General features: G+C 41.7%; 1 protein-coding gene across 1 annotated transcript in view; it reads right to left on the reverse strand.

Annotated features, from left to right (window-relative positions):
• MYO16 (myosin XVI) overlaps positions 1-27,869 on the reverse strand; it is a 468,353-nt gene that overhangs the window by 124,914 nt on the left and 315,570 nt on the right. The window contains exons 21-22 of the mRNA XM_065418712.1: positions 11,553-11,705; positions 10,774-10,974 (exon numbers count right to left, since the gene is read on the reverse strand). Of these exons, the coding sequence (XP_065274784.1) occupies positions 10,774-10,974; positions 11,553-11,705 (354 nt within the window). The remainder of the gene's footprint in view (positions 1-10,773; positions 10,975-11,552; positions 11,706-27,869) is intronic.

The following is a 27,869-nucleotide window of genomic DNA, read 5'->3' on the forward strand; positions in this document are numbered from 1 at the left end:
TATTCTGTTTCTGCAAAGTGTGCTGAAATTAAGTCAAACTGATTTTGAGATACATGCACTTCAAAATTATTCAGATTTAGGATTTTGACTGATATCTATCATTTCTTTGTGTCCCAACTAGGGCCGGCTCCAGGCACCAGGCAACCAAGCTGGTGCTTGGGGCGGCTCCTGGAGGGGGGCGGCGCGGCGCTCGGGCCGCCGGGGAGAGCGGGGCCACAGCCGGGCTCGCCGCCCTCCCCCCGGCGCTCTGGCCGCCCTACCCCCGCGCCCTCCCCCCGGCTGCCGGGGGGAGAGCGGCGAGCCCCTGTCGGGGCTCGCCGCCCTGCGCTCTGGCCGCCGGGGGGAGAGCTGAGCTCCAGCCGGGGCTCGCCGCCCTCTCGCCGCCCTGCCCCCGGCGCTCTGGCCGCCGGGGGGAGAGCCGAGCCCCCGCCGGGGCTCGCCGCCCTCCTCCCAGGGCTCCGGCTGCCCTCCCCTCCGGCAGCAGGCCGGGGGGCGTGTCCCGCCGGGAAGGAGCCACAGCCACAAGCGGGAGGGAGAGGCGCGGGGCTCCCCGGCAGCAGCAGAGATTCGGCCCACGCCCCCGCGCTGCCCACTGGGCCCTTGCCCGCTCCGCCTGGACCCACCACGCTGCCCCACGGGCTGCAGGGCTGGAGCAGCCTCTGGGCTGCGCTCCCGGCCCCAGTGTGCAGCGGCCCGGGCAGAAGCCCTCTGGTGCGGGGGGAGAGCGGAGCCCCCGCCGGGGCTCGCCACCCTCGCCCCGGGGCTCCGGCCGCCCTCCCCCCGGCATAGCAACAAGCCGGTTTTGATCTGTTGGGACCAGGGCCGGCTCTGGCTTTTTTGCCGCCCCAGGCAAAAAAGACTCCGGCCGCCCCCCCCCTCCGCCCCCCAGGCTCCGCGCCCCCCCCCCCCCCCGCAGGGGGGGGGGGGCGGCCGGAGTCTTTTTTGCCTGGGGCGGCAAAAAAGCCAGAGCCGGCCCTGGTCCCAACAGATCAAAACCGGCTTGTTGCTATGCTTTCAAGCTTTCCATAGAGTTAAATGCCCTTGACGACTAGCGCGTAGGCTGCATTTGAAGGAAACAGTTTCAATAAAGCACTATTGTTAAGATCTTTTGTACTTTTGTATGTAATTGTAAGTAAGTGTGTGTGTGTGTGTGTGTGTGTGTGTGTGTGTGTGTGTGTGTGTGTGTGTGTGTGTGTGTGTGTGTAGCTTTGAGACCTCATGGGGAGATGCAGAGTTATTTTGTTGACATGCTAGGTAGCCAGACAAGGTTAGACTCATCAGAACCAATTAGGCAATGAGCTCATTGAGGCTAGGAGGAGGGACAGAGAAAACTTGTGCAAGTGATTATATCCATGCTACACCATTTTAAGTTTACAAAGTGCTTTGCAGTCATTAGTTAATCCTCACAGCAGCACTGTGATGTAGGACATTGTAAGTATGATTTCCACTTTACAGGTGGGATGCTACAGAGAATTGATTATGAGTACAGTCTTTCTTCAGGCTCTTTTTACTTATGTCACATTTTTAAAGATACAGAGTAAAGATAACCTCCAGTAAAAGGGTGGATTTTGGAACAGCACAACAGGCCTCTATCACATATTTGTTACCTCATAAATGGTCTATAGAAATGAAATCTCCCTGGACATGAAACTCACAGCCCTTAGATATTGCAACTAATACAGCAGTGTTTCTCCTCAGCAACAAAAGTTATCGTGAGTACTTCAAATCTCTCCTTTGGTCACTACACTGGCTCCCCATTGATACCTAGATCAAATTCAAGATCTTGGTCCTATTCTTCAAGGAATTCAAAGGCCATGGGCCAAGGAACTAAAACACCACTAGAAGTGCTGGGGTGGGGACCCCAGACAACAGTTTCACTCCTCTGGCACAATGAAGTTGTCTACTGCATAGGAAAAGTTTACCTGTGCAGGAGACAGAGCCTTCTTGGGACCTGCCCAAGACTGTAGGAGCAACTCCTACGGGATCTAGGAACCACAATAAACCTCCCCACTTTTTATTCCAAGGACAGAATGGACTTCTTTGACTGAGTGATCAACAAGAAAAACCCAGTACTGCAGACATCCACCTCCGACAAAAAACAAAACCCAACTAAAACAAAACCAGTCACACACAATTATTCCCCCAAGTAGAGGAAGAGAGAAAAAAGGAAAGACCCACATGTGATGGATCCCAGTCATGTTGCTTAATATACTACTGGAAGGCACTCAGATACCACAGTGATAGCCACAGTATAAGATTCTTGAATAGCATAACAAAGCGTAACACAGTAATGCAAACACCACCTTCCCTCCTTTATGGGTCCGTCACTCCTGGAGCACAGTTGTCCATGGTGATGGGAAAATGGAACCCAAAGTGGTTCTCAATCTCTTGATTTTCTGTATTCAAATTTCCAAATTTAATTTTGTATTAACATCAGTTTTAATATTTCATCTCACATTATATGTATGTTAAAATGCTAATATGATTTCTCTCATATCTAACAATTTTAAGTAGATGCAAACCATGACTAAGGCTGAAAGCAAGGCCTGCATTAACAATACACCTTGGGTACAATTTTGAAAGGCACCTAATGTAAGCTTAAGTCCCATTTTTAATATTACATAGACATGTAGAGTCTCAGTCCCAGTGCCATTCAAAGAAATTTAGGCTCTTATGGTACTTAGGCACTTAGTAATACTGATCAGTAAAATAAGTTGCTTTGATTAGGTCATTTGGCAATTATGTAATGCTGTACAGGCAGTCCTCGGACTTACAACACAATTGGTTCCTGAAAATCGCGTCTTAAGTCGAAAACGTCGTAACTCGAATTTCCCATAGGAACAATGTCAGATCGAGCATTGTAAAGTCGAAACCGACGTTGTAAAGTCGAAACACGATGACAATTTAAAAACGTCATAACTTGAACATTGTAAAGTCGAGGACTGCCTGTATTACTCGTGAAAAAAGATTATATGACATGTTATGTTAATTACATCATTTGACAATTACTTAGTATGACGTCTGTCATAGAAACGGCCTGACAATAGAACTGCATGCCATTTCTTTCTTTTTTTTTAAGGACAGATGCAATATTATGTAATTCTTTAATGGCACCTCTTATGAACAGGCAGCATATTTACTAAACTATTAGTATAATTTAAGTACACTATTAAATGCTTTTAGTGTTCTTAAAATAAATGTTTCACCATATTTCTCCATGAAAAATAATTTACAGCACTTATTTTACAAATCCATAACATCATTTCTTAATTGAGAATGTTAGTCTTTAACTAAATTAGAAGAAGAGTTACTATCAGCGGTTATAGTAAGTAAAGCAGGTGAAGATAATAAATTATCCTTATATGTCTGCACGGAAGTGAACAAATTTGGGAACCTGGGGTACTGATATAATTCAGTACTAAATGCTGGATTTTTTTTTTAATAAGACATCTCTTATATTACTTGTGATACATAAAACAATTATTAGGAATCTTATTTATGATGAAATTACTATTCTCACTAACAGGGTACGTCTACATAGCAAAAACAACCCTGTGATAGCAAGTTTCAAAGCCCAGTCTGCTGACTGAGGCTTGCAGGTCTTGCGCTGCAGGGCTAAAAATAAGTGTAGACATTTGGGCTTAGGCAAGAGACTGGTCTCCGAGACCCTCCTCACTTGCCGGGCTTCAGAGCCCAGGCTGCAGTCAAAGCCTGCATGTGTACACTGCTATTTTTAACCCCACAGTGCTAGCCCTGCATGCCTGAGTCAGTTGACCTGGGCTCTGAGACTTGCTGCTGCAGGTTTTTTATTGCTGTGTATATATATATACCCACACTTTTTCTTGCTGACATGGTAAATTAAGACAATGCTTCAACTCACTGAAGAGTGATTCTGTAAAAGTGGTCTTGTGGGGCTTCATATGTACTAGTGATTCTAGTTCACATGTGCTCAGTTCATAAGTAAAAAGATGTTCTACTTTTTTGCCAGCCTTGTACATTCAGTCATCCACTCGGACAGTGCTGCTAGCTTTGAATGTCAATTTGTCCACTTCTCTCATAAATCTCTACCCTTTCAAATTTCTAAACTCCTTATGCATGCAATATGCTTCCTAGACTAATCAAAAATTAGTCCACTCCTTCTTCGTATCCATTCCTCAGCATCAACTTCTGCTGTGATGCCTACAAAAAATGGCTACATTGAATTGTTGTCAAGCACAGCTAATATTTTTAATTGTAAATTATTCAGACCCATCAAAATGTGCACATAGCTAACCTATGTAACTGCATGCCCCTATCCTCATAACACCTTTCCACCTTCCCCACTCCCCTTCTGCTGTTTATTACAATTGTTTGTTGCATCTTATTTCAAGCGCTTTGGGGCAGAGATTATATCTACTTACGTATTTGAACAGCACCTAAAGTAATGTTTGGGGTCGTTGGGTGCTAACACAATATAAATTAAACACAGTCATATGTACAGTACCACATGACATATGGTTTCAGTAAAAATAAATGTTTGGGTTGAGTTTATGTCTTAAAGTGGGTGAAGTTCAGAGGGGAGGGTTTTTTGTTCCTTATTTTCTACAACCCAGTTAGTCTACCCTTAAAGGTTTTCACTATTTTTAGTGCCACAGAATCAATAATAGGCCAAAGCAGAACCTGGGAACTAGCCCCTTTAAAAAAATAGGGAAAGTACATATCTGAATGTATGACTCAGGCCTTTAATGGACTCAAACTTGAACCCCAAAGATAAATGGGAAAGAATGATCAGGATTTGAACTTTGATCTGGCTCAAAGTGCATCTGCATTCAAATCAGTTAAAAAGTAATGCCTGGCTGTTTTAATAATGAGATATAGTGTAATAAGCATATTTTGCATTGTTTTGATAGTATTACATTGTTGTGGTGGGTTATCCACATTATGTAAAATTAATTTAACATCTCATGCTGATAAAGCATCTCACCGTGAAACTCTGCAAGACATTTAAGATGTAGACACTGGTCTTAATTTGCAGTTAAAACATTTAAATTCGGTTAATGGTAAAAAAGACATTTATCATTTTGCATAATTTAAATGAACACACTGAGTGCAGATATCAACACACTGGGCCCTCATTGGTATTTTATTTATTACGTTCCTGCCAGAAGATAAAGATGTAGATAAAAGAAGCTATCAAGTCTTTGATGAAACAGTGAGATCACTTAAAAGCTTGAACCTATCAATCTCTTTAGTTTTCTTTCTAGAACCTAAACCTTGTTAAGTGAACATTCTTCATATATTCTGACATGATTTAGTCAAACACACTGATAGAAATAATAGACCACGAAGACACAAATCTATTTAGCAGCAAGAATTGGCTAGGGTTTTTTGGGGGGTTCTTTTTTGGGGGGGGGAGGTGGGAAAGACCTGTAAATGAACCTCCAAAACCAGGTCTGATATAAAAAAAACACAACTAACTTCTCTCTCTGAAAGAGAACATCTTTGTCAAATAACCTTTAGTGGCTCAGGTATAACTTAGAGTAGACTGATTTGATTGTTCTGTCTGGGGATTCAGCCTGGGGAAAAAAGAAAGAAAATAAAAGCTTCCCTATTGATTAATCCCTCTATTTGGTCTTTTGATTTAAAGGTTCAGTTTCAGAGTCTGCCTGGGCTGTAAAACTGTCTCACACAAGGCTCCCATTGGTGAAGGTAAGTTGACAGTTGAGAGAGGTATTTTTGACACATACATAATTGGGAAATTGAACGGACATTGATCTGCACTTAAAGGACATTATGTAAACAGCTTTAAAGAGCAAAGAAGCCGGTCTTTTGGTCTGATCAGTTTATTACAATTCTGTAGGTCAAAACTGTGGCAAGGTATGTAATGTCAAGGGGTCTATCAAATTTGTTAATGTGTTCGTAAATTTAGGCTGCATAAAGCTTGAGTTATAATGACAAATTGTTCAGATAACGTGGATAACATACAGATAGAATCTCTCAAGTATCAGTACATTAAATGTCTCTGATGGTTTAAGATGTGGCTGTTAGCATAGTACTAGGATGATATATTTCAGATTTACTTACTGGTACATTAACACCATTTATAAGAAAAGAGATATTTTGAGCCCTGGCAAATGTTCAGTAATGGAATACTATCCTTTCACCCTAAAAAAATCACTTCCATCAGCAATGCTAACAGATCAGTAACATAATTCATGAGAAACCCTGATGGCATGTGGGAGCCAGAGACATGTGGATGTCAATGTTCTGAATCCAAGTATCTCCAAATTCTATATTGCACTTTACTGGTGCAATTCCATCAGATGGTGAAATTCATTTATCAAATAAAATAAAAGAACAGTATTAGATTCAGCAATACATATTCATAGTTTGTAGTATGGGACTTAGCTACTTCAGAGACTGCCTTTTCATCCATGATGCCTCAAGAAAACTACACACCACAGGGAAAATGCAGTGGAATACACCCAGGTTCTGAGTATTAGACCCTAGGAACAAAGCATTCTCAGAAGCAAGACCCCAGTTGTGCAACCCCTTTCCAGAAGAGATCAGACTAAGCCCTAGCCTGGTGGTGTTCAGATCAAGGTGTAAAACAACTTTTTGATAAATCCTGCCATCAGAATTGATTTTTTAAAAAAAATCCTAACACTCAAAGTCATGTTCCTCTCCCACTGCTCCAAAAGAACAAAACCAAAACTCCCCCAAAAAGATCTTATTGTTCTGTTTATGCTCCTTTAAGTACTTACATTCTGTGATGCTAAGTGCTAAATAACATACTAGAACAAACAGACATTATATGTAAAGATGATGTGGTGTTCTGTTCAGTTGCAGAATTAAAACTCAGAGATAAAGTAATGCACATACCCGTGAAACCCTACTTCTGCCCGCTTGTGCATATCCATTATGGTACAGTCTTTAATTATATGATCACATACTATTTTTTCCACATGATACCTGCCTCATTCTGTTAAATCTCTCTAATGCCTCACTCTTTCCAGACTCCCACCCTCAAAATCTCTCTCACACAGTATTGCTTCTCCCTCCCCACTCCTTGCTCCCCTCCCACCCCCACCCGTAAATCAAAGAAATAAACAAATGTAATTTTATATTGTATTATTATAGGTGATTGCTACTGCACTTTTTTCTGCAATATCAGATGTGCAGCTGTCAATATCCATATAGCATCTGGTAATGTTTTCTTCACTGAAATCAGCCGAACAATCTCACAACAAATACAGTGAATGCATGAGCCAAGAAAAGAACCCAGAATTTCTGGCACCAGGACTGCCAAACCACCTGCCACATAGGGCCCAGGGTCATAACGATTCCCTATGAGGGCCAGGGTGAAGTGCTAGCATGATTTGGTTGTTCTGTACCACATAGTGTGAAGAAGCCATTTCACACTGACTAAGAAATATGTGGCAACAATAATTTGAGCTACCTAAGGACATCAGGCTGTCCGCCCTCTACTGTTTAACAGAAGACTCGTATCCAATGTAACTTTCTACCAAACACACACTGGTTCTAGACACACTGACTGACTTTAAATGGGTAACCTTAGAGGGTTGAAAGCTCCATATTCAATTATCAAATGCCTTTGTACTGGTCATTCATTTTCTACCCTCTGAGCCTAATTCACTTGTCATTTACACTCATGTCAATCATTAGAAACTTCATTGAAGTTAAGGGAGTTACATCAGAGTAAAATTGGTATAAGTGAAATCAGAATCAGGCCCCCTTGTTTTAAATGTTGGGAGCTCCAAAGTCAATGAGTCATCCAAGTGTTGCTTTACACTTCATTTACTTCAAATACATTTAATTGAACAAGAATATAACAATGGCTACCAAAACCTGCCAAACTATACTGATACTTTTTGTATGAAAATCTTATTTTGGATTGCCAATAAAACCTGATATATTTAAAGGTCTGATTTGCTAGCAATTTGCAGCATAAAGCACTTAACAAAATGTAGTAACAGCACAAGCTTAAGAACAGCATCAGCAAAAGTAAAATCCCTTAAAAATTCCTGGGGTGTTTTTTTAAATGAACCCATTAGGCTATGTTGGTTTGGGAAAATCTGCATATTATGTACTTATTTATTAAACAACTATTCTTCTGTTATTAGAAATGATACCCTGTGATAGTGACATAATGATCCCAGGAGAAATGAAAAATGCGAATGTATTTTTGAAAAATGCTCAATCACCATTCAAACAGGGACGCTTTAACATTTCAAAAGGATCTTTCCATCTTTGCAAGACAAGAGCCTCTTACCCTCAGTCAGCATCCTATCAACAGCTTGTCAAGTCTTGCACACACTGGGCCAGCTCCTTAGCTGGTGTACAGAGTATCTGCACTGACTTTAATGGGGCTATGGGGATTTACATCAGCAGAGGCGCTGGCCCATTGTTCATACTTTAGATTAAACATCATTAATAGTACTGGGGAAAGGTCAAACCAAAAGTCTCTTTAATAAAATGAAATTCTAAGGATAAAACACAAATGAATGAAAGGTATACCATTTACCACTCAAGTCCTAAGTTTTGGAACTAGGTACCTGAGGCTTTGATCTTAATTAATGGTCCTATTGAGTGTTTTGTAAGAGGATACTACAAGCACGTTCCTCCCTCCCCCATGTGGCTTTTTCAATGTACTTATTGTTCTTGTTATGAGTTTAATTTTCATTCCTTAACTGCTTCACTGCTGCTCATTCATGCCAACTTGCATATCGTTCTGGGGCGCGGTAGCATTCTAGCACTATTTTGACATATCTTTATCATTACAATAGAACATCGTGTCATGCAATCTACCTAGCTATCGTAGTTATACAGCACCTATCACCACACTATCTAAGCCCAATACGTTTGCTACACTGAGCAGTACTGCAGGAGAATGTTGCTCTAACTACCTGGCATGATGAAGAGTTATGTGTTATGCACTCTTGGTGAAAAGCTCCATTTCTCTTGGGGGGGAGGGGTGTATGTGTGCATGCGCAATATAGTGTATACGTTCTAACAATTATCTATTCAACATCATTTGTAATTAAGTACAGTAATCAGATATCCCAGTTAACCATGCTTGTATAATTAGCCTAACTAATTATAGCGAAATTGAGGTTTTGATCAGTTTTCATCATTGATCAACTTGTTTACCAAGCTTACCTTTCCTGTCTTCTCCCTGTCCAAAAAGGAAAGAATCTAGGGCAAGGTGTCTGATATAACACAGGGCGTATAGAACGTAGGACATAAAGCTTATATATCTACACACACACTACATACACCAATTTAGTTTATAAAGACTATCTTTAAACATAGGGCCTGAACCTGCAAGCCACAAAACTGTTATGTGAGTTCCATGAGCAGATGGGTTCGCAGCGTCAATGGCACGAGAGGGAGAGAGAGAGAAAAGGCCAATCTAATTAGACATAAGGACCAAATCCTGCAATTCTTATTCTGTGTCCTTACATGATGATTTCATTTGGAGTTTTGATTAGATAATGACTGTAGGGTTTAAACCATTGATTCTATACACTACATTCAAAACACAGAACATCAGCAGCATATCAGAATGAGCCTGAAGAAGGATTTTTGAAATTTCCTTTGGGCCAAGAAATTCTCATATTGGCCCTGTCCATCAACATCTTGTACTGTGGCATATTAAATACCAAGAGAAAAAATAAAGGAGTATAAAATATATTTCCCATATCAGCAAAAAGAGAAAAGTGATTGTCCTACTATCAGAATGGTGCCTGCACTTTTTTAAAAAAAATCTGATTTTGATTGGTAGGACAGAGGAACAGTGTGCAGACAGAGATGAAGGAAGAGAATGGGGAAGAGAATTAATGTAAGAAGAGGGAGAAAGAGTACGGGATTTCAAAGCCAGTCAAAATTTTCCAAATTATGATTTTTTGTTGGAAAAAATGTGATGTATTTTTCACAAAAGTTGCCAAAAATTCACCCTGTTTTTTGACCATCTGGAGTGAAATTTCAAAAAAGCACAATATTTTGGTGTACATTTTCACAAAAAGAATCCTATTTTTTTACCAGATCTCTGCAACATGGTAAGGATTTTCAAAACCTTTCCTAGGCCAAGAAATTCTCATAGTGGCCCTACCAATCATCACCTTGTACCTTGTCATATTAAGGATCAAGAGAAAACAAAGGAGCAGAGGCGCCGTCTTTCTAAGTGGCTCAACCCCCGCTCCATCTGAGGCCCCGCCCCCACTCCATCTCTTACCCCAACCCCCTACCCCGCCTCTTCCCGCCTCACCCCGCCCCACCTCACCCTGCCCCATTCCATCCCCTCCCCCAGTGTGCCCCGCCCTCGCTCCTCCCCCACCCCACCTCCTGCACACCACTGAAAAGCTGATCATGAAGGGCAGGAGGCGCTGCGAGGGAAGGGAAGGAGCTGATCAGTGGGGCCCACCAGAGGGCAGGAGATGCTGGGGGGAGGGGGAGGAGCTGATTAGGGTGCTGTCGGTGGGTCCTGAGCACCCACTGTTTTTTTTTCCATGGGTGCTCCAGCCCTGGAGCACCTACGTAGTCGGCACCTATGTAAAGGAGTATAAACTATGAATGACAGCTATGAATTTTGAGATATTAGATTCTTTCTAACAATGTATTGTCAGATAAACTGATTTGTTTATAATGGACTCAGCTCTTTCTGCTAGCTGTCAGAAGTTGTTAGTTCAGAAGCTTTGAGGAATCTCTTTTGTCCTTACTGCTCTTTTCCTTAGCCATATATGATTCATTACTCACTTCCCTCCACTCACTTACCCTTCCAGCGTAATGCATAACAGTGAAGGTGGGACTCTGATCCTTTGGTGCAACATTGCCATTTCCATCTTTCGTGGAAGAATATACTGCATTTGTGTCTGAGGTTTCCAGGTATGATTTAAGGCGTTTAGAAAGATTCTGTTCTATTGACCAAATGGATTGGCTTTCTTCATCCAGCATGGCCAAAAAACCTGATGGCTTCTGAAATGAAAAATGGATGATCTTAGATTTCTCTGTTTTTACTCATTGGCAGAATACTATTCTTCCATTTACAGTAAATATCTTGTTTATTAAACAGAATTGTGTATCGCTGTAGAAAAAATCTTTTGGTTAAAGTCTGCTAAGCACATGAGATGGTCAAAAAATGCAAAAATTCACATTTGATTTACTCTAAAATTGTGATTATCACTAATCTCTTAATAAAACAGCAAGAGATTATGCTATTTCATAGAAATCATACTCCAGAAATCAATTCCAAGGATAGAAGAAATCTCCATGGTCACAACAGGAGTCAGAAATCTGTAGTAGCATCTAGGGACTGTATACAGACCCTACGTGTGGGGGCCAGTGGATCAGTAAAGGCAGTTGACCTCTGCCAAACCCTTTACCCCATACTGGTGCACAGGGCAGTTATGGAGGCCTCCTTCTATGAACTCTTTGCCCCTGTCACCTTCTCTAGAGACACCTAAATCAGAAACTGCTAGTCTGGATTTTTATTAGCCTAAAACAGAGAGCATGTGTATAAATATAAATGGTGTATAAATGGGTTGGAAAACTACCTGAAAGAAAAAATCCAAGGCTTCTGTATGGTTACCAGGAGAATATGTTGTTTCCATAGTAACTCCTTCCTGTACACATTCTGCTTGCTCTTGTAGAAAAAGCACTTCATTGATATACCAGTGTATCTTCTCGTTGATCATGTTCACACACAGCTGTTGTAAAAAGAAGGAAAAATAAGTAATAGAAATTTACAAAATAATTCATCAATACAGGCTTTACTCTGTGTCTAATATCAAACTTGATGAAATGTTGATGTACAATGTGTGATCTCTTGTTAAACCAGAGATTAGGAAGGCACTAGGGAAATGTACATTGTAACTACTATTAGTACTAAATTGAAAAGAAACAGTTCTCTGTTTATACTGATTATTGTGAATTCTACATATTAGTCCAAATTTTACCAGTACTCTGATATACTGGTGTAAATCTCAAGTAATTCCACCTATTAAAGTGGAATTACATCACATTTACATAAAACACCACAGTGAGGGAAGGTAGTGCATCATGGGACTCCAATGGCCATAGTGCATAATGGGAGATGAAGCCTGGCTGGAGAGCCCAATCAATAGAGGAGAATGGGGACATGAGGCAGCCAAACTGTAATTCCGACAGAGCAATGCATCAAAATGTGTTCGTTTCCAGCTGAAAATGTTTGGGTTTTGGCAGAAAATGGAAAACTTAGTTTCAAGTATACAGCTTTTTGACAACAAACAAAGAAACAAAACCCCCAGAATATTTTCTTCAGAAAGCACACACATTTTGCAAAAAAAAATGTCTAGCTGAGAAGCCAAATTTCAACTGAAAAATAATTGAGATGTCATTTTTTTGATTGGACATTTTTTAGAAATAGAGATATCAGCCTGTGGAAGAATAAATATTCGATTACTTCATGGAAGAGTGTTTCTTGAAGTATTTTATTCAAATTAAGTGGGAAATAGTCATAACTAAGAAAACCGAGGGTTGGAAGAACTGAATTATGAGGAAAGATTAAAGACTGAATGCATCCAGTCTCTTTTCAGATTAGACCTTAGTCACATGTTTATTTTGGCTAGAAACGGTGTCATCCAGGAATAAAGGGTGTAAAAATAGTTCCAATCAATCAATTATGTTTTTTTTTAATGACTAAAATATGTAGTTCAGTCTTGAAAGTACATGGTTTACCATTAAGATCAGCAAAAAGACTCCAAATAATGGACATTTCAGAACAGCTTTTGTACTTTAAAACCTAATACTAATGCAATCTGCTTGCAATCACTTTTCAGTGAAGCTGTGTAGCATGACCAAAAAAAAAATCCAAAACAAAAACAAAAATCAATTTTATAATTAATTGAGTGCCTATCCAAATACAGAATAATACAAAATAAAAGTCTTAAATGCAACCATCTATTTTTAAAGTGATATTTCTAAAAATTAATCAATTTCACAACTTTTTCTCAAACACTTAAAACTGAAACTAGAAGACTGAATTACACAAACAAGCAATAAATTTAGGAAAAGATACGTTTTATATAACTTTATATAATCTATTATCCTCCAGTTTCAGAATTCTAATTCCAGTTACAGAATCCTTCTTCCAGAAAAATCTTAACATTACTTTAAGAGACATCTATAACATAAAAAAAAAATCTCTCTTTTGTTTAACAGAGTATCTGAATCCTCATTATGACAAATTTGTGCCATGAACACATTCATGACCAGACACCATTTAATTTTGCACAAGAATATTTTTTTTAAAAAGGTAATTAGTTAAAATAACTTGCCATGAGTTCAAGATTATAGAATCATAGGAGTGGAAGGGATCTCGAGAGGGGATCTAGTCCAGTCCCCGGCACCCAAGGCAGGACTATTAACTAGACCATCCCTGACAAGTGTTTGCCTAACCTGCTCTTAAAATATCTCCAGTGATGGAGATTCCACAACCTCCCTAGGCAATTCGTTCCACTGCTTAACCACCCTGACTGTTAGGAAGTTTTTCCTAATGTCCAACCTAAACCTCCCTTGCTGCAATTTAAGCCCATTTCTTCTTGTCCTATCCTCAGATGTTAAGAAGAACTTTTTTTTCTCCTTCTTCCTTGTAAGAACCTTTTATGACCTTGAAAACTGTTATCATGACCCCCTCAGTCTTCTCTTTTTTAGATTAAACAAAGCCAGTTTTTTCAATGGTCATGTTTTCTAAACCTTTAAACATTTTTGTTTCTCTTCTCTGGACTTTCCTGAAATTTGGCCACATCTTTCCTGAAATGTGGTGCCCTGAAGTGGACCCAATACTCCAGCTGAGGCCTAATCAGCGTGGATTAGAGCAGAAGAATTACTTCTTGTGTCTTGCTTACAACACTCCTGCTAATACATCCCAGAATGATGTTCACATTTTTGCAACAGAATTACACTGTTGACTCATATATAGCTTGTGGTCCACTATGACCCCCAGATCCCTTTCCGAAGTACTCCTTCCTAAGCAGTCATTTCCCATTTTGTATATATGCAACTCATTGTTCCTTTCTAAGTGGAGTACTTTGCATTTGTCCTCATTGAATTTCATCCTATTTACTTCAGACCATTTCTCCAGTTTGTCCAGATCTTTTTGAATTATAATTCTATCCAGGGCCGCCCAGAGGTGGGGGGCAAGTGGGGCAATTTGCCCTAGGCCCCGGGCCATGCAGGGGCCCCCCCATGAGAATGTCGGAAGCTCCCCCCCCGCCTCTGCCTTCCCCCGGCGCCTCAGCACGCCGCGTCCAGGAGCAGCCCTGGACAGCGCTGCAGCCGCGTGGCCTGAGCTCCTCCCGCTTGGAGCCGCATGGTAAGGGGGCTCCCGAGCTCTGGGCCGAGGGGCGGGAGCTCAGGTCCCATGGAGCCACGCGGCTGCAGCACTGTCCAGGGCCGCTCCTGGACGCGGCGCGCTGAGGCTCCAGGAGAGGGGGGAGGCAGGAGTAAGCAGCATGGTAAGCCCCTCTGAGCCGGGCACCCCCAACCCCACCCTCCCCCAGCCCTGATCCCCAGCTCTGAGCCCAGCCCCTCTGAGCTGGGCACCCCCCGTCCCCATCTCCCCACAGCCCTGACCCCCAGCTCTGAGCCCAGCCCCTATGAGCCGGGCACCCCCCGACCCAGAGCCCAGCTCCCCACCCAGCCCTGGGCAACAGTAGCGCCACCCCCAGGCAGCGACAGCCCATTGGCACCAACCATCACCATCACCCAGCGACAGCCCATTATGTAACTGCAAATGTATACATACCATTAAAGCATTTAATGTTTTTAAATAATGTATTTTGTGTATTTTCAAATTATTAAAAATTAATTTTTGAATGTATTTCACTGGTTATTTTTTACATTTCCAAATACATGTTACTAGAGTATTGCAACTTTTTTTTATGGAAGGGGCCCCCGAAATTGCTTAGCCTCAGGCCCCCTGAATTCTCTGGGCGGCCCTGATTCTATCCTCCAAAGCACTTGCAACCCCTCCCAGTTTGGTATCATCTGCAAACTTTATAAGTGTATTCTGTATGCCATTATCTAAATCATTGATGAAGATCTTGAACAGAACCAGACCCAGAACTGATCCCTGAAGGACCCCACTTGTTATGTCCTTCCAGCATGACTGTGAACCACTGATAACTACTCGGGAACTGTTTTCCAACCAGTTTTGCACCCACCTTATAGTAGCTCCATCTAGGTTGCATTCCCCTAGTTTGTTTATGAGAAGGTCATGCGAGACAGTATCAAAAGTTTTACAGAAGTCAAGATATACCACATCTACCGCTTCCCTCCCATCCACAAGGCTTGTTCTCCTGTTAAAGAAAGCTATTAGGTTGGTTTGACATGATTTGTACTTGACAAATCCATGCTGACTGTTACTTATCACCTTATTATATTCTAGATATTTGAAAATTGATTGCTTTATTATTTGCTCCATTATCTCTCTGAGTACATAAGTTAAGCTGACTGGACTGTAATTCCCCGGGTTGTCGTTATTTCCATTTTTATAGATGGGCAAATATAGTACCAATTTCCAGTCTTCTGGAATCTCTCCCATCTTCCATGACTTTCCAAAGATAATCGCTAATGGCTCATTCTCTGAAATGCTTCCAGTTCCACATGCAGGGCCAGTTAGACAGGCAGAAATGCAGGGTCTCAATGCATGGATGAGACAATGGTATAGGGAGGAGGGGTTTAGATTTATTAGGAACTGGGGAAACTATTGGGAAAGGGGGAGCCTATTCAGGAAGGATGGGCTCAACCTAAACTAAAATGAAACCAGATTGCTGGCACTTAAAATTAAAAAAATCGTAGAACAGTTTTTAAACTGGACCGCTCTCAAAACTGGGTGACTGGGCAAGAAAATGGCAGATGAAATTCAATGTTGATCAATGCAAAGTAATGCACATTGGAAAACATAATCCCAACTATACATATAAAATGATGGGTCTAAATTAGCTGTTACCAGTCAAGAAAGAGATCTTAGAGTCATTGTGGATAGTTCTCTGAAAATATCCACTCAATGTGCAGCAGCAGTCAAAAAAAGCGAACAGAATGTTGGGAATCATTAAGAAAGGGATATATAATAAGACAGAAAATATCCTATTACCTCTATATAAATCCATGGTACACCCACATCTTGAATACTGCACACGGATGTGGTTCCCCCCCCCCCCCCCATTACAAAAAGATATATTGGACTTGGAAAAGGTTCAGAAAAGGGCAACAAAAATGATTAGGGGTATGGAACAGCTGCCGTATGAGGAGAGATTAATAAAACTTGGAAAAGAGACGACTAAGAGGGGATATGCTAGAGGTCTATAAAATCATGACTGAAGTGGAGAAAGTAAATAAGGAAGCGTTATTTACTCCTTCTCAGAACACAAGAACTAGGGGACACCAAATGTAATCAATAGGCAGCAGGTTTAAATCAAACAAAAGGAAGTATTTTTTCACACAACACACAGTCAACCTGTGGAATTCCTTGCCAGAGGATGTTGTGAAGGCCAAGACTATAACAGGGTTCAAAAAAGAACTAAATAAATTCATGGAGGATAGGTCCATCCATGGCTATTAGCCAGGATGGGCAGGAAGGGTGTCCCTAGTCTCTGTTTGCCAAAAGCTGGGAATGGGTGACAGAGGATGGATCACTTGATGATTACCTGTTCTGTTCATTCCCTCTGGGGCACCTGGCATTGGCCACTGTCGGAAGACAGGATGCTGGACTAGATGGACCTTTGGTCTGACCCAGTATGGCCGTTCTTATGTTCTTATGTAGATATCTCCTTAGCTCCTTGAGTATTCTAGGCTGCATTTCATCAGGCCCTGGTGACTTGAAGACATCTAATTTGTCTACGTAATTTTGAACTTGTTCTTTCCCTATTTTAGCCTCTGATCCTACCTCATTTTCACTTTGACTATGTTAGACGTCCAATCACCACCAACCATCTTGGTGAAAACTGAAACAAAGAAGTCATTAAGCACCTGTGCAATTTCCACATTTTCTGTTATTGTTTTCCCCCCATCATTGAATAACAGGCCTACCCTATCCTTGGTCTTCCTCTTGCTTCTAATGTATTTGTATTTTCTTGTTACCCTTAATGTCTCTAGCTAGTTTTATCTCGTTTTGTGCCTTGGCCTTTCTAATTTTTTCCCTATATACTTGTGTTATTTATTTATATTAATCCTTTGTAATTTGACCTAGTTTCCACACTTTTTATAGAACTCCTTTTTGAGTTTCAGATCATTGACGAGCTCCTGGTTAAGCCACGGTGGTCTCTTGCCATACTTCCTGTCTTTCCTTTTAATCACGTTCAATTCTTCTGAAAAGCATTACACAAATGGAATACATCAAGAGTGACTGACTATGCAGCAAAATTACTAGACAATGTAATTTGAGTTGGCGGGTGGGAACATCTTAGTCACATCTTGAAAATGTCTGATGTACAATACTTGAGTCAATCATAAAAACCCCACATGCTATTCTGTGAAGGCTTTCCACATTTCCACAGAACACAGGAGGTTATTAGAGGAAAACAATACTTTGCAATGTGAATTTTACTGATCAATACATTGCAGCATACTACAGAAACAGTTCAATTTTCAATGGTAAGACACTGCAGTTAGAAACGTGTCATTCAGATCCTCAGACCGGAACTTATGAAAGTGGATTCTGCTACAGAAATCAAAAAGGAAAGTAAGTTCAATTGGCTACATATCAAGAAGCCAGGGCCGGCTCTAGGCACCAGCAAAACAAGCTGGTGCTTGGGGCGGCACATTTTTAGGGGCGGCACAGCCGGCGCCAGAATGCCGCCCCTAAAAATGTGCCCCGGCCGCCCTAGCTCACCTCCGCTGCTGCTGCCGCTCGCGCGCCACGGCGCGTGAAACAGCTGATTCGCGCGCTGCTACTCGCCCTCCCTCCCAGGCTTGAGAGCCTGGGAGGGAGGGGGAGAAGTGGCGCCCGCGCCGCGGCCACTCGGAGTCTCCCCCTTCCCCTCCTAGGCTTGAGAGCCGCTTCTCCCCCTCCCTCCCTCCTAGGCTTGAGAGCCTGGGGGGAGGAGGCAGGGCTGGGGATTTGGGGAAGGGGAGGAGTTGAGGTGGGGCCGGGGGTGGGGTAATTAAAAAACGGGGAGGGGGGGAGGGCGGCCAAAATTGTTTTTGCTTGGGGCGGCAAAAATCCTAGAGCCGGCCCTGCAAGAAGCAAGCTCAGATTTCTGTAGATGCATTCAATTGGTAGACACACTAAGCACAGAGAAAGAGTAAATTCTGACTCCTTAGGTGATTCTAGTAAGCATTGAAAGTGGAAACATAAGAGAGAGGAGGAGGGGAGCTGCAAGTGAGCTGATGGCACTATACCTGAGTAAATAATTAACCCAGGTTAAAAATCAGTTTGTTTAAAACTGAAACTGATTTTTTTTCAGTTTTTGTTACCGACATGAAAAACTGGAAGAAAAAGAAAAGAGTATGGGTCGAACAAAAATGATTCATTTAGAAACAAAACATCAAACTGGGTAATTTAGAAAAAGTCAAAACAAAGGGTTACTCATGTAACTGGAGTAGCATAATTTAGGTCAATTTACCGCAATAGTATAGACAAGGCCAACTGAAGTGTATCTTCTCTGAGTCTCCTGGTAGATAACAAGTTTGCACTGTCTATAATCTTTAATAATGACCACTTAAAGTTCAGAACAAATAAACTGTCTATTGCCGACATATTTTTACTGAATCAGACTAGCTGTCCACTTCTACTGCTAGGAGATGTTTGTGGCTTAGTTCTGAAGTTGGAAAATTTACAAAAGGAAGCAGGATAAGTACTGCAAGAATTATGGGAAACCAGAATGGAACTCTGTTTCTACACTATTAAACCAAAACAAGTATCTTCTATGTCTTTTTCAGTAACTGGTAAAATTTGATGGTACTTGGTAAAGTAAATCCTTAACTCATCACCACATTAAATAATGTATCCTAATTGGAAATTCTCACAACCCTACTTTGGTGGCAATTATAGCTGACTAAATAGCACAACCTATAAGTGTTCCCCAAATCCAAAGGCAAGTGGGAGACAGAAATAGTTCCTGACCTCTATTAAGCAACTATAATGTAATTAAAACTTTCCCAATCACTTGTTCTTTATTGTATATAAGATAACATTTGAAAAAAATATTGCCAAATAACTTGGAGATTGTAAAAAGAAAACTTGATGATTGTCAATCAACTTTAATGCTCTAGATGTAAACCACTTGAAAATCTCTTTCATATTCTCTGGTCATGCAAGAAGATTACCCTCTCTGAAAATGCACATACAGCATGCTGAGTAAAGGTTATAGCTGTTTTATCAACCCATCTATTAAGCTGTGCGGTATAGGCCTAGAGGAGGAAGCTCCCCTGCCAAGTCTAATTGAGAAAGGTGTGCTCTAGCTTGAGTAAAAAAAGTAATCCTGAGATACAAGGCAGAATCTTCTTCTACTTATTCAGCATGGATTGAGAAGTTATTTCGAACTTGAATGCAGACAATCACTCATTACTGCAGAAAATATTTTGGTGATTTCTTCTCTTGTCCTGACCACTCTAACAAAACAAAACAAATAAGTTGATTGCAAAGACTCCTCATAGAGCTTTGTTTGGCACTTTTAAGACATCCACATCATTATGTATAGCACTAGCTGAATATTTTCTACTAAATGTACTTTCGTTGAAATGCACAGTTTCATCAAAGTTCAAACATTTCATGGATGTATATAAAATTTGACCAAGTTTTTGACAGGAAGGTTTCTGAAGTCCAGGATGGACTCTCTGGTAACTTAAAATATATAGAGATAGGAGGGGGGAGAGAGAGAGAGAGAAAAAGAGATGAATCAGATTATTTTTGGTCCTATGTGGAATTAATTTCTTTTTGTGATCTTCAAAAGTTGTTGGGAAATGGAATTGTCATTCTCCAGCCTGCTCTAACTATATATTTTATGTATCCCATTAATAGCATCAGTTTCTAATAATTTATTTGGAATTCCTGTATTAGTTTGTATTTGTTATGCATTTGTCTTAGTTTTCTATTAATTATTATTGCTTTATACAGCAGTAGTGTTCTATATAATAGTTTGTTCCTTATATTCAAATGAAATAAGATATACCTGCCTTCAGACAACCATATATTATGCATCATTAATACCTCATTGCAGTAAGTAGGCATATGCTCCCACTGATGTCAATGGCAGAAATCTATTATGATCTCAAAACCAGACTCTATGCCTGGTGGCATAAAACAAAGATATATTTCTCTGCATTGTAAATCCCATTAGGATTGTTTATTCTTTACAAAAATCCATACAGGTTTTTTTTTTTTTTAATCCTCTTGTTACTATGGATGTATAAAATAGAATAAAGAGGCACCTATCCCACTCAGAAACATTATAGAAACAAAACAATTACATAGTAGCTTACACCCTGAGATTCAACAGAAGCTAACCCCCTACAAAACAAAAGATTTCTCTCTTCTGTGCAGATTCAACTCCCATGTTAAACAATATTCTTATAATCCCTTAGGGAAACATTTAATCTTGCTAAGAAATCATGTTGCCCATGGTGTCATTTGCCATTTCACAGAACATAAAATCGTATGACTGGAAGGGACCTTGAGAGGTCATCTACTCCAGTCCCCTGCACTCCAGGCAGGATTAAGTATGATCCAGACCATCCCTGACAGGTGTTTGTCTAACATCCTCTTCAAAATCTCCAATGACAGAAATTCCACAACCTCCCTAGGCAATTTATTCCAATGCTTAACCACCCTGACAGTTAGGAAGTTTATTTTAATGTCCAACCTAAACCGCCCTTGCTGTAATTTAAGCCCATTTCTTCATGTCCTATCCTCAGAGGTTAAAGAGAACAAATTTTCTCCCTCCTCCTTGTAACAACCTTTTATGTACTTGAAAACTGTTATCATGTCCCCCCTCAGTCTTCTCTTCTCCAGACTAAACAAACCCAATTTTTTCAATCTTCCCTCATAGGTCATGTTTTCTAGACCTTAAATCATTTTTGTTGCTCTTCTCTGACTTTCTCCAATTTGTCCATATCTTTCCTGAAATGTTGTGCCAGAACTGGAACAATACTCCAGTCGAGGCCTAATCAGCATGGAGTAGAGCGGAACAATTACTTTGAGTCTTGCTTACAATACTCCTGCTAATACATCCCAGAATGATGTTTGATTTTTTGCAACAGCGTTACACTGTTGACTCATATTTAGCTTGATCTACTATTATCCCCAGATCCCTTCCCGCAGTACTCCTTCTTAGGCAATCATTTTCCATTTTGTATGTGTGCAACTGATTGTTCCTTCCCAAGTGGAGTACTTTGCATTTGTCCTTATTGAATTTCATCCTATTTACTTCAGACCATTTCTCCAGTTTGTCCAGATCATTTTGAATTTTAATCCTACCCTCCAAAGCACTTGCAACCCCTCCCAGGTTGGTATCGTCCACAAACTTTATAAGTATACACTCTATGCCAGGGGTAGGCAACCTATGGCACGCATGCCAAAGGCAGCATGCAAGCTGATTTTCAGTGGCACTCACACTGCCCCGGTCCTGGCCACCGGTCCAGGGGGCTCTGCATTTTAATTTAATTTTAAATGAAGCTTCTTAAACATTTTAAAAACCTTATTTACTTTACATAAAAGAATAGTTTAGTTATATATTATAGACTTATAGAAAGAGACCTTCTAAAAATGTTAAAATGTATTACTGGCCCGAAAAGCCTTAAATTAGAGTGAATAAATGAAGACTCGGCACACCACTTCTGAAAGGTTGCTGACCCCTGCTCTATGCCATTATCTACATCATTTATGAAGATATTGAAGAGAATCAGACCCAGAACTGATCCTGGTGGGACTCCACTGGATATGCCCTTCCAGCTTGACTGTGACTAATAACTACTCTCTGGAAACATTTTTCCAACCAGTTATGCACCCACCTTATAGTAGCTCCGTCTAGATTGTATTTTCCTAGTTTGTTTATGAGAAGGTCATGCAAGACAGTATCAAAAGCCTTACTAAAGTCAAGATATACCACACCTCTCGCTTCCCCCTATACACAAGGCTGTCAAAGAAAGTTGCTAGGTAGGTTTGGCATGATTTGTTCTTGACAAATCTATGCTGACTGTTTCTTAGCAGCTTATTATCTTCTAGGTGTTTGCAAATTGATAGTTTAATTATTTGCTCCATTATCTTTCCATGTACTGAAGGTAAGTTCACTGGTCTGTAATTACCTGGGTTGTTCTCATTCCCCTTTTTATAGACTGGCACTATATTTGCCTTCTGCCACTCTTCAGGAATCTCTCCTATCTTTCAAGAGTTTTTGAAGATAATGGCTAATTGCTCAGATATCTCCTCAGTCAGCTCCTTTAGTATTCTAGAATTTATTTCATAAGGCCCTGGTGACTTGAAAACAACTAACTTGTCTAAATAATTTTTAACTTGTTCTTTCCCCTCTGATCCTAGCTAATTTTCACTGGCATTCTCTATGTTAGATGTCCAATTGCTACTAAACTTTTTGGTGAAAACTGAAACAAAAATGTCATTTACCACTTCTGCCACTTCCACATTTTCTGTTATTGCATTTCCCCCCTCATTGAATAACAGGCCTACCCTATTTGTGGTCTTGCTCAGGCTTCTAATGTATTTGTAGAATGTTTTCTTGTTACCCTTTATGTCTCTAGGTAGTTTAATCTCATTTTGAGACTTGGCTTTTCTAATTTTGTCCCTATATTCTTGTGTTATTTGTTTATATTCATCCTTTGTAATTTGATCTATTTCCACTTTTTGTAGGGGTTTTTTTTTTTTTTTTTTTTTTTGAGTTTCAGATCACTGAAACTGGTTAGCCAGCATGGTCTCTTGCCATAATTCCTACCTTTCCTACGTAGTGGGATAGTTTGTTCTTGTGCCCTTAAAAATGTCTCTCTGAAAAAACTGCCAACTCTCTTGAACTGTTTTCCCAAGGGGAAACAGTTAGACTTGCTTCCCAAGGGGATCTTACCTACCAACTCCCTGAGTTTGCTAAAGTCTGCCTTCTTGACATCCATTTTCTTTATTGTGCTGTTTTCCCTACTACCATTTTTTTAGAATCATGGACTTTATCATTTCATGATCACTGTAACCCAAGCTGCTTTCCACTTTCAATTTTTTAACCAGTTCTTTGTGCCAGAAATATAGTGCAAGAGAAACCAAATATTGTGTTAAGCTTCTAATATAAATATCAGTGACCTGCAGAATGCTACAGCAAGAAGCAGAATATTTCTCTACGTTATTTTGAAGATATATGAATTGAATAAATAAATAATAATAATAACAACAGACTTTCCTTAAAAGAATTTGGAATTAAAGACTTCAAACTGGCTCCAAATTTTCCACTCAAGAACTTTAGTTGCTTCTCAACAAATCAAGCATTTCCTGTGTAAAAATGGATGCTGCTGTGGAAAGCTACATATCAATTTTGTTGAACATTTCCTTTCTATGGTATTCCATCCATGACAAACAGAATCTAGTTGGTAAACCTAAGTTTCAGATACATTATTTTATTTCCAGATATGATGTGCCCAACATAAAAAAAAAGACTTATTTTAATGTTGGGTACCTAGTATACACTTTGATATATTCACCTTTCAGAATAATTGTTTATTGGGAAGATTAGACGTGTCCTAATAGTAATCATGCAACAAGAAAGAAATGAGTGGAAATCAAGAAAAAAGATCAAAGAGATTGGGGCAGCAGCAGAGAGAAATGGCCAGGGCAGTAGAGAGATGGTGTAGAAAGAGGTGAGACAATCAAATCCAAGTACAAGTCAAAGAATAAGACATTAAAACCTTATTGTGAACATAGGGTGGTAGATCTTGACTTAAATGACAAACATTTTTACCTGTTAAAGACCAAAATGGAGCTCTAAGCCACTTGTCACATTTGGAGTGAGGGGATTGAAGTACTTGCAGCTGCTCCTTGAGGCATTGTGCTCGTGGTCGCTGTATTGTCTCTTACCTCCCACAGCAGCATTTTAACCAGTGTGCACCCTGTCCCATTCTGCTGCCCCAGTGCTTGCCTAGCTCTGCTGGCTGATGCAGAGGCAAGCGGGATGAGGGCTACACCACTGCTTACCCATGCATATGGGGCTCTGAAAAAAAAAAGTGGGAATGCGTGCAGAGCTGGGCACGTAACACTATGTCACTTGTTCACACGACCTCTAAAGCATTGCTCATGGATCTGCCATACACTCTGTAGTAAAGACAATGGATAATCTGTAAAATCTAACTGATGTTCTCTGTTGAGTCATGTAAAATCTTCTCTTTTTACATCTATCTACCTACTGTGACAAAGTTCCTCCTCTATCTTGGTGGGTCCTGCGCTTATTGGTGGATTTTCTTGCCTCAGAGATTCACCATGTGGGTTGGGGAAGAGCCCAGAGACCTTCCCCTCTGGAAGAACCCACAGTCCAGGTCAATTGGGAGGTTTGGGGGGAACCCAGGCCCGCCCTCTACTCCGGGTTCCAGCCCAGGGCCCTGTGGACTGCAGCTGTGTATAGTGCCTCCTGTAACAGCTGCATGACAGCTACAACTCCCTGGGCTACTTCCCCATGGCCTCCTCCAAACACCTTCCTTATTCTCACCACAGGATCTTCCTCCTGGTGTCTGATAACGCTTGTGCTCCTCAGTCCTCCAGCAGCACACCCTCTCACTCTCAGCTCCTTGCACCTCTTGCTCCCAGCTCCTCACACTCGTACCACAAACTGAAGTGAGCTCCTTTTAAAACCCAGGTGCCCTGATTAGCCTGCCTTAATTGATTCTAGCAGCTTATTCTTAATTGGCTCCAGGTGTCCTAATTAGCCTGCCTGCCTTAACTGGTTCTAGCAGGTTCCTGATTACTCTAGTGCAGCCCCTTCTCTGTTCACTCAGGGAACAGAAAACTACTCATCCAGTGACCAGTATATTTGCCCTCTACCAGACTCCTGTACCCCACTGGTCTGGGTCTGTCACACTACATAATATACAATGAATTTACATGCTTAGATTTCCAGAAACTAGCTGAGGCAATCGGAGATGTAATCTAAAAGTCAAGAAAAGTGTGGGCCCCTTACTGAATGAGGGAGGCAACCTAGTGACCGAGGATGTGGAAAAAGCTAATGTACTCAATGATTTTTTTGCCTCTGTCTTCACGAACAAGGTCAGCTCCCAGACTGCTGCACTGGGCAGCACAGTATGGGGAGAAGGTGACCAGTCCTCTGTGGAGAAAGAAGTGGTTCGGGACTATTTAGAAAAACTGGACGAGCACAAGTCCATGGGGCCGGATGCGCTGCATCTGAGGGTGCTAAAGGAGTTGGCGGATGTGACTGCAGAGCCATTGGCCATTATCTTTGAAAACTCATGGCAATCGGGGGAGGTCCCGGATGACTGGAAAAAGGCTAATGTAGTGCCCATCTTTAAAAAAGGGAAGAAGGAGGATCCGGGGAACTACAGGACAGTCAGCCTGACCTCAGTCCCTGGAAAAATCATGGAGCAGGTCCTCAAGGAATCAATTTTGAAGCACTTAGAGGAGAGGAAAGTGATCAGGAACAGTCAGCATGGATTCACCAAGGGCAAGTCATGCCTGACTAACCTAATTGCCTTCTATGAGGAGATAACTGGCTCTGTGGATGAGGGGAAAGCAGTGGATGTGTTATTCCTTGACTTTAGCAAAGCTTTTGATACGGTCTCTCACAGTATTCTTGCCAGCAAGTTAAAGAAGTATGGGCTGGATGAATGGACTATAAGGTGGATAGAAAGCTGGCTAGATCGTCTGGCTCAATGGGTAGTGATCAATGGCTCCATGTCTAGTTGGCAGCCGGTTTCAAGCGGAGTGCCCCAAGGGTCGGTCCTGGGGCCGGTTTTGTTCAATATCTTCATTAATGATCTGGAGGATGGCGTGGACTGCACTCTCAGCAAGTTTGCAGATGACACTAAACTGGGAGGAGTGGTAGATATGCTGGAGGGTAGGGATAGGATACAGAGGGACCTAGACAAATTAGAGGATTGGGCCAAAAAAAACCTGATGAGGTTCAACAAGGACAAGTGCAGAGTCCTGCACTTAGGACGGAAGAATCCCATTCACTGTTACAGACTAGGGACCGAGTGGCTAGGCAGCAGTTCTGCAGAAAAGGACCTAGGGGTTAGCGTGGACGAGAAGCTGAATATGAGTCAACAGTGTGCCCTTGTTGCCAAGAAGGCTAACGGTATTTTGGGCTGTATAAGTAGGGGCATTGCCAGCAGATCGAGGGACGTGATCGTTCCCCTCTATTCGACATTGGTGAGGCCTCACCTGGAGTACTGTGTCCAGTTTTGGGCCCCACACTACAAGAAGGATGTGGAAAAATTGGAGAGAGTACAGCGGAGGGCAACAAAAATGATTAGGGGGCTGGAGCACATGAGTTATGAGGAGAGGCTGAGGGAACTGGGATTGTTTAGTCTGCAGAAGAGAAGAATGAGGGGCGATTTGATAGCTGCTTTCAACTACCTGAAAGGGGGTTCCAAAGAGGATGGATCTAGACTGTTCTCAGTGGTAGCAGATGACAGAACAAGGAGTAATGGTCTCAAGTTGCAGTGGGGGAGGTTTAGATTGGATATTAGGAAAAACTTTTTCACTAGGAGAGTGGTGAAGCACTGGAATGGGTTACCTAGGGAGGTGGTGGAATCTCCTTCCTTAGAGGTTTTTAAGGTCAGGCTTGACAAAGCCCTGGCTGGGATGATTTAGTTGGGATTAGGTCCTGCTTTGAGCAGGGGGTTGGACTAGATGACCTCCTGAGGTCTCTTCCAACCCTGATATTCTATGATTCTATGATTCTAAAATAGTTTTAATGACTGTATTGACTAAGATAGGTCACATGATTGAATCCTAAAACACAAAAGTCTCAGCAAGCTGTAACTGAAGAGGAAACACACTGAGAAATGTAATTTTATTCCCCACTTATAGATGAATTTATGATGAAATTCCTTTGAATACAATTAGCCTGTGCAAGACCTTCTATGCCACTTAAACTCCATGTTGTAACTATGAAGGGGGAACCCTGAATGGAGAAGCCATGGAGACCTGTGCATTTCCTGCATGCCTGAGGAGGGCTCTGAACCAACTCCCCACACAGAGGCTGATGAAAAGTGCAGCACGATCCATGATTGTCCTGTGGCCCTAATGCTCCACCCATGAGGTGGTCCAGCATAGTCCAGGGGATAGAGCATGGGACCAGGAGTCAAGAGATCTGGATCCTGTGCCTTGTTCTGTCACCTGGTGTATAACCTTGGACAAGTTCCTTAACCTCTCTGTGCCTCTACTTCCCTATCTGTGACATGAAGGTTATGATACATACCCTCCTTTGCAAAGCATTTGGAAATCTGCAGATGAAAAGTGCTATTCAACAACTAACCACCATTGTTATTCTAGTCTATTGTCTGGATTAGTGGCTGCAGGAGAAAGGAAGGGCTGTGGTACAATACATTTATCCTAATCTCAGATTGTGGATGAGGATTTCACCCTTCCCAACCTCTGTATAAAGCCCTGGGGTGGCGAGTTATATGGGCCCGTGGTGCCTGGGCTCCAGGAATATTCAGGGCCCGGGTGCCTGGCTCCACCAATGTTCGGGGCCAGGTTTCTCCCCCAGCCCCACCTGCCGCCCTTGCGTGCCTCCCCCGGAGAGTCTCTTGCCCCTGCCTGCCACCCATGGGCAATTTAAAAGGGCCCAGGACAGGGGCCCCCGGCCGCTGCAACCACCACTGGCAGCGCAGCGGGACTAAGGCAACTTCCTGCCCGCCCGCTCCACGCCACTCCCGGAAGCGGCCAGCAC

Source organism: Emys orbicularis, chromosome 1 (assembly GCF_028017835.1).
Source record: "Emys orbicularis isolate rEmyOrb1 chromosome 1, rEmyOrb1.hap1, whole genome shotgun sequence".
NCBI classification, from domain to species: Eukaryota; Metazoa; Chordata; order Testudines; family Emydidae; genus Emys; species Emys orbicularis.